Source organism: Theobroma umbraticum, unplaced genomic scaffold, assembly GCF_002168275.2.
Source record: "Theobroma umbraticum cultivar Fairchild unplaced genomic scaffold, ASM216827v3 scaffold_12.0, whole genome shotgun sequence".
NCBI lineage: Eukaryota > Viridiplantae > Streptophyta > Magnoliopsida > Malvales > Malvaceae > Theobroma > Theobroma umbraticum.
Genome location: NW_018397272.1, coordinates 1,173,039 through 1,181,155, shown reverse-complemented (window position 1 = coordinate 1,181,155; position 8,117 = coordinate 1,173,039). Strand labels below are relative to the sequence as shown.

General features: G+C 35.9%; 1 protein-coding gene across 1 annotated transcript; it reads right to left on the bottom strand.

Annotated features, from left to right (window-relative positions):
- Nucleotides 1-5,974: 5,974 nt before the first annotated feature.
- LOC110426734 (AP2-like ethylene-responsive transcription factor At1g79700) lies at nt 5,975-7,896 on the bottom strand. Its single transcript, XM_021442026.1, has 8 exons — nt 7,670-7,896; nt 7,481-7,563; nt 7,344-7,352; nt 7,141-7,229; nt 6,957-7,030; nt 6,818-6,868; nt 6,650-6,726; nt 5,975-6,528 (listed from the first exon to the last, which is right to left on the bottom strand). The coding sequence occupies exons 1-8, from the start codon at nt 7,894-7,896 to the stop codon at nt 5,975-5,977; spliced, it is 1,164 nt and encodes a 387-aa protein (XP_021297701.1).
- Nucleotides 7,897-8,117: the final 221 nt, after the last annotated feature.

The window sequence follows — 8,117 nt, the reverse complement described above, 5'->3', positions numbered from 1 at the left end:
GGACCTAGAGCATAGCTCCGGCCACTGAAGCTGCAGTGGGCTTACAAGAATCCTTGTAGTTGTCATAATTAATTTATGGGTCCAATTTTTTGTACGTAGAATTATGACAAATATTGAAAAGCCTAAGCTCCACATCTTGGAGGTGAATAGAAGCAATCATTTATCTTGGTGCCTTGATATGGAGATGCATTTCAAGGGCAAGGTCTTGCTACTGCAATTATTATAAACGAGAAAGCAAATGACAAAGATAAGTCGAATGCACTGATCTTCGTTCGCTGTCATTTATTTAAGAGCTTGAAGACTTAATATTTATCGATTCGAGACCTTGAGATCCTGTGGATGAGGTTGAGAGAGAGGAATGATCATACCAATACAGTTATCCTCCCTATGGTATAATATGATTTGCAACATAGGCTGTAAAACTTCAAATTAGTTTTTGACTACAACTTAATATTAATTGATATTGTTTATCGGTTAGAGTTATGTAGTGTTAAGCTCACTAAATTAGACCTATTGGAGAAAACTTTTCCACCTTCCATGCTTTAAATATTGCATTGCAACAACAATACCGGCAACGTCAATTTAAGACATACTTGGAGTGACTGTAGAGCAAACTAATAAACTACTGCTCAAGAACTATGATCTTGGACTTGTTGGCTAGGAAGTATTGCTTGATCCAAATGCTAGCTCTAGTAAGAGTAGAGGCCGACTTAAGGGCTATGAACATAGGCAAGGGCATAACCCATGTAGGGGTGGCAAAATATTTAACCGCCCTTGAAAATGCAACCTTAGCTCAAATCATGGCAAGGGCAATAAGCTTGTGAAGAAGCATGATGAAAATATCTACTATTGCTAAGGCAAGGTTGGACACTGGTCACATACCTATCGTACGGAAAAGCAATTTGCTGATCTACACCAAGCATCCCTGAAAGATAAGGGCAAACATGTTGAGACTTATTCCATTAAGAATTTATTGCTATGAGCAACATTGAAGCTAACAATGCCTCCATTAAAATGACTTCCCCTACTCTTGTAGAAGCAAGAACATTCTTGGAAGTTTCTGATTTCTTCGAGAACTTTGATAACTAGGATAAGGCATCAAAATGGTGGAAGATAGTCCAGACTTAGGATTTGAGGATTCTAATGTTTTATTTGTTTTTTTATGTATTATTCTTGGTTGGTTGTTCCCAAAGAAGAACAATATGGTTATTTAATAAAATTATTATGAAATTGATTCCATATTTATTATTTGAAAATTTCAATCCCATGACTAATTTGAAAAGTTTTATGATACTTAACATATAAAGTTGTCAATACAAGTGTAAATGGGAATCACCAAGCAAAAGAAAGATGTTTGTTTGCTTGATAGTACAACAACACATACCATACTTTATGGCAACCACTTTTTCTTGAGTGTGACATTGCATAAGGCGAATGCCCATACAATATCAAGTCTCGTTGAGATTATTGATGGCTTTGAGAATGCCATAGTTGTTCTACCAAATGGCACCACCTTGCATGTCAAGGATGCATTGCTAAGTTGTAGATTGAAGAGGAATTTACTTAGCTTCAAAGATTTACGCCACAATGGGTATCATCTTAAGACAATTTATAAGCAAAATAAGGAATGTATCTACATTACCTTTTATAAGATGGGCTAGAAAACCATCCATGAGAAATTGAAAGCTTCAACTTTAGGATTGTATTGTGTCACTATTAGAGCTATTGAATCCCCTTTATTCTTGCAAAGAATTCAAGGGTGATATTTGTGGACCAATATAACTAATAAGTGGGCCGTTTCAATATTTAATGGTATTAATGGACGTATCTTGCAAATGGTCCCATTCTTACCTGTTATATACGCGTAACGTCACCTTTGCATGTTTACATGCACAAATTATAAATCTCTGGGAACACTTCCCGGATTATCTAATTAAGAGCATAAGGATGGATAATTCAGGTGAATTTATGTCAAAGAGCTTTGATATGTATTGTGTTTTACTAGGAATCAAGGTTGAGCACTTGTTTTCACATATTCATATTTAAAATAGATTGACAGAATCCTTAATTAAATGCATCCAAATTATCGCTTGTACTTTTTTATTAAGGACAAAGCTTAACTCTTCTACATGGGTCATGCTATTTTACTTACGGTGACACTAATTAGATTATGCCTTACTGCTAGCCCCTTGCAATCTTCCATGCAGTTGGTTCTAGGATATGAACTAGGCATTTTACATTTATGCACCTTTGGTTGCATTGTACAGGTGCTTGTAGCATCACCAAAAATGACTCAAATAGGTCCTCAACGTTGTTTGGGCATTTACGTTGGTTTTGATTCACTGCCAATCATTAGGTTCTTAGAACCATAGGTATTGAGGTTGAGCACCTAGTTTCACATATTCATACTTAGAATGGATTGGCAGAATCCCTAATTAAACGCATCCAAATTATCATTCGTTCTCTTTTATTGAAGACAAAGCTCAACTTTTCTACATGGGGTCATGCTGTTTTACATGCGGCGACACTAATTAGATTGCACCCCATTGCTAACCCTCTGTAATCTTCCATGCAATTGGTTCTAGGCTATGAACCAGACATTTTACATTAATGCACCTTTGATTGCATTGTACAAGTGCTTGTAGCATCACCAAAAATGATTAAAATAGGTCGCCAACGTCATTTGGGCATTTACGTTGGTTTTGATTAACCATCCATCATTAGGTTCTTAGAACCAATGATGGGTGATCATTTAATCACTAGATTCGCGAATTGTCATTTTGATGAGATAGTGTTTTCATAAATTGGGATACATAGGGCTTCCATTGCTAAGATGTAGAAACCAGTTGAGAATTCCTTCTGAATGAGAAAAATCTATCCCACTTAAACATAAAACTCTTGAATGTGAAAATGAGGTGCAACACATAATCCATTTACAAGCTATTGTTAATAAACTTCTTGATATATTTAATGATACTGCCAAGGTCATGAAGTCTCATATTTTAACTGTGAATTCTCCAACTAGGATTGTTGTTCTTGAAGGATAGGCTGAAATGGATCAAAATGGCCCATGCTTGAAGTGTGGAAGACCAATAGGATCAAAAGGCACTACCCCTTAAAAACGAAAGGGGAAGAATAAAGAATTTGCTCCAGAAAAGCCTAGTATTGAGCTTGCTCCAAAAGAGCCTATTGCTCTTAAAGAGGCACAAACCCATGACAAGATCATTTACGCTAAGAATATTGAGATCTCTATAACATATTGTAATGAGATTTGGTTAGAATGAGATAATCATTAATGATGTTTTTGCATTCTCAGTTGCTCATGAGATTATGAACGATGATTATGAATCGTTATCTATCATCCGATTTCGTCAAAGCCAAGATTAACTCGAGTGAGGGGAAACAATCTAGGCTAAATTGGCTTCCCTAGCTGAATGAGAAGTTTTTGGACCTATAGCTTGAACCACTGACAATGTGAAGCTTGTTGGATTCAAGTAGGTCTTCGTCCAAAAATGAAATGAGAAAAATGAGGTTGTGAGATATAAAGACCGACTTGTAACCCAAAGCTTTTCTCAAAGACCTGGGATTGATTATGATGAGATGTATTCACTTATAATGTATAAAATTACCTTTCGTTTCGTTATTAGCATAACTATTTTTGAAAAACTAGAATGCTTCTTATGGACATTGTGCTAGCATATCTATATGGTTTATTAGACTTCGATATTTATATGAAAATTCCTGAGGGGTTCAAAATTGCTAAAGCATACACTTCTCGTAACTTGTTCTCAATAAAGTTGCAAATATCTTTATATGAGTTAAAGCAATTTGATAGCATGTGGTATCAATACTTAAGCGAGTACCTAATTAAGGAAAGGCACAAGAATGATCCTATCTACCCATGAGTGTTTGTTAAGAAATCAAAAACTGGATTTGCTGTGGTAGCAGTTTATGTCAACGATATGAATTTGATTTGAACTTTAGAAGAGTTATCTAAAACTATTGAATATTTGAAAAAAGAGTTTGAAGTTAAAGATTTGGGTAAAACTAATCCTTGTCTTGGTATAGAGCTTGAGTACAAAGCAAATGGAATACTTGTCCATCAGTTAGCATATATGGAGAGAATGCTTGGACATTTTAACATGGACAAGGCTCATCTATTAAGCAACTTTGTGGTTGTGAAGTCTCTTAACCCACAAAAGGGCTTGTTTTGTCCAAGAGAACCTGATGAAGAGATATTTAGTCCTGAAGTACTATATCTCAGTGCAATTGGGGCTTTGATGTACTTGACACAATGTACAAGACTAGATATTGCTTTTGTGATACATTTGTTGGCACGTTTTAGTTCTGAGTCAACCTGGAGACATTGGAATGAGATAAAATATATCTTCTGTTATCTTTGAGGAACCATAGATTTGGGATTATATTATTCCAAGGATTCCACTAACTCTGGTTTATTTGGATATGCTGATACGACATATAAATCTGATCCGCACAAGGCTCACTCTCAAACTAGTTATTTATTTTGCTATAACGGCATCGCCATTTCTTGGCACTTTACTAATTAAACTCTAATAGCTACATCCTCCAATCACTCTAAAATTATCGCTCTATATAAAGTTGAAAAAGAGTGTATTTGGTTGAGATTCGCTGTAACACATATTCATAATTCTTGTTATTCAACATCAGTTACAAATTCTCCAACCATAATTTATGAAGATAATGCTGCTTGTGTTGCACAAGTCAGGGGATGATATATTAAAGGTGATAGGACCAAGCATATCTTGTTAAACAGATTCGATAAGTTGACATTAAATAGATTCGCTCCACCAATAATCTTGCAGATTTTTTCACCAAGTCATTGCCAACGTCAACATTTGAGAAATTAGTATATGGCATGGAATGCGGCAAAAGATTGATTTGCCTTTGGAGTGGTGAAGTATCAATTACCCTAAAAGTGGTAAGCCTCAGAAGCGTTAGACTCTAGAAGTGGCAATGTGGTTCAATTGAGGGGGGGCAATTATGGACTTAGTGCATTGTATTCTTTTTCCTTTTTATCCAATTTTTGTCCCACTAGCTTTTTCCAACTTAAGGTTTTTAACGAGGTAGTAATAGCACGTCTAACCAGGCCCCCACAGTCATGTTCCGTCAATGTTATAGAATATAGAATATAGACATATCACACCACATTAGACCAATTCAAATTAAAGTAAATTAGATAAATGATAAATGTATTATCCACATTCTAGATATTTCAAGATTCATCTACATGTGGATATTATCTAAGTGATAAGTGAGATTCATTAAGAAGATAATGTTATTTAGAGATGTATCTTAATAGGAGATTGTGATAACCATTGATCTGTGAGGGGTTTTAACTATAAATAAGGGGTCACCCCACCCTCATTTTGTATCACAGTTAATTTTTATTCCAAGCATTGCTTCAGTAATACATAAATAGCATTATCTCAATATCTATCTTTTCATTCAATTTTTATTATTTCTTTTACAATAAATATAAAATAATAATTATGATAATATTATATTGATGGTAAATCTATATTAATATAAAGATAAACATTGGTTGAGTTAATATATCTTATCTAACATGAGTTTTCTTCAAATTAGTTGTTTAAATGTATAACATAAGGGGCACTTTTAGCAAACTTAACACTAGGTACTTCTCATTTCCTTTCATACAAACTATATGCTATTTTTTTTTAGTGTCAAGAGGGAGTACTATCTCAAATTCCATCTCCATGTTACCTCCTAAGCTACACTCATCATGAGTTCTATACAGTACAATCTCAACCAAAAGCAATTGCACTAGCATTGTAGGTTTTACAAGTAATATTCACAATTTTAGCTAGTGAATTTACAACATTGCAGAATTTTACAAGACATCCACAATGCTAGCAGCTTAATTTATCTTATACCATACAAACTACACATTCTTGGTGTTCTTTTCGGTACATCATAAAATGAAGGGGACCTCTCTTTCTTGCAACTCTATACTATCTTTACCAGAAGAGCAGATAAATTGGAAGTCACCAATTCCATCATAGAATAGCCCACCAAACTCATCATCACTTCCTGCTTGTTGGTTCTTTGGCTCATCATCTGCATCAGTGCTTTCATCTTCAGGCACATTTGCATTCTTTTCTACTAGTTCTCTGAATATGGAAGATCGAAGGAGCAGGCCTAGTGCTGTAGGTGATGAAGACTTGTTGTATGAGTTGACAGGAATTTTGCCTTCAACAACTTCTTGCTTTTGTGGAGAGTTCAAGTACTCTGTAGCAAATGAGTGGTAGAATGAGGACTTAGACTCCTCTCTTGGGCTGTAGCTACTTGCTAATGGTACTGATTCAGATTCCACCATCCCCAGTGATTCATTAGCAGCAACTGGATTATTTGTCCCTGGCTTTAACCATCTAATGTAAGTACTCAAATCGAAGTTGGTCACAGCATTTATCCCCCTATACTCAATTGCTGCAATGTCATAAGCGCGAGCAGCCTCCTCTTGGGTGCCTGCAATGAGATAAAACTTGTTGTTTAGGCCAGTAGAACCCTGTTATTTATACTAATCCGTATCTTGTTATTAATGGCTGAAAGGTTGTCATATTTAGCACAGGAAACTAAAGAGGCTTACTGTAAGTGCCAAGGTAGAGATATTTGTTGCCAAAGACTCTCCCTATTCTTGCTTCCCATCTTCCATTGTGATGGTGCCTGCATGTTTTTAACCAAAGAAACTTTTAGTTTTGTTGTGCTGTTGCATAAAAAATACAGATATTAACCACCAAATTTTCAAGAAGATTACCTTGCAACTCCCCTGTACTTGGATACACCTCTTGAAAACCCACTGCTCTTTCTGTAACCAACAAAATCCAATTGATTTTATCAAGTAAGAATAAGCTTTAGATAGTTACCAGTTTTTGATTTGATAGATGAAGCCTTACCTTCTTAATGAGGCCAAATACTCCTCTTTTGCGACAGTTTGCATTATCTCAATCTCTTTTTCATAATCTGATATCTGCAGAAATCATCTAGGGAGTTAGATAAATTTTTTTTATGCTGCTTTTCGCAATATTTGCAGAAACCAAGGTCTTGAGGTTTTGTTTGTGAGATACACACTATCCATACCGGAAAATTGGTGAAAGTTGATGTCCCCCAATACTTAAGAGCAGCTAAATCATAAGCTCTTGCTGCGGCTTCTTCATCATCATAAGCTCCTGAGAATTTTAGAAGAGAGCATGGTCATTTTCTCTGTAGTATACAAAAGATGATTCGCTGGGTGGTATAGAAAAGTGAAACTTGACATAACAGCAAATTGATGCTGCACTCACCAAGATAAACTGCAGGTTCAAAGTGTCAATCCCACCACGCGGATCGATGGAAGAACATAAAGATCAGGCAACAGGTAAGAATCCAGAATTCAAAATTATAATGAAAAAGTGCAATGCAAGTAAGAAACACAGTTTACCTTGTTTCCCTTTCTTCTTCTGTGTAACATTCCAAGAGAGCTTATCCCACAAGTGGGCTTCATACCGGCCAGTCCATCGATGTCTGTTCATTTCCATATAAGGCAAAAGTTAGCCATAGAGAAATAAAACAAGGGTAAAGTTTGTCTAGATGAAACAATCTCAGAATACTAGAAAGGTCTTGTTTGCACCTGCTGACTCCACGAAACCTTGAACTTCTTTTCACTGTGGTAGCCGCATTGGTTTGATCGTTTTGTTGCTGTGGCTGCTGACCTTGATTATCATAACAGCCAAGAGCAACTGAAGCTGGATCTCTTCGCCTTCTTTTGACACACCTTGTCGCTTGTATCTCACCATCGGCTGAGCAAATGCGTCGCCTTCCTTGGAATTGTTCATCCTTAACCAGAATCATTTCCATCTCTTGGTACCTTGATTCTTTTCTTCTTTCTTCTCTCCTTTGCTATTTCTTTTTTTAAATTTCTATGGCTGCTTGACCCATGGAGAGCAAGAGTTCGTGTATATATAACGCGCTTGTGAATTTTGGAGTTTTTAGGTTTGGTGATTGGTGTAGAAACTATTGTTTAAGTCAAAACAACTGTGTCGATGATCTCTATGAGCAATTAAGACAAGTTTGCAATG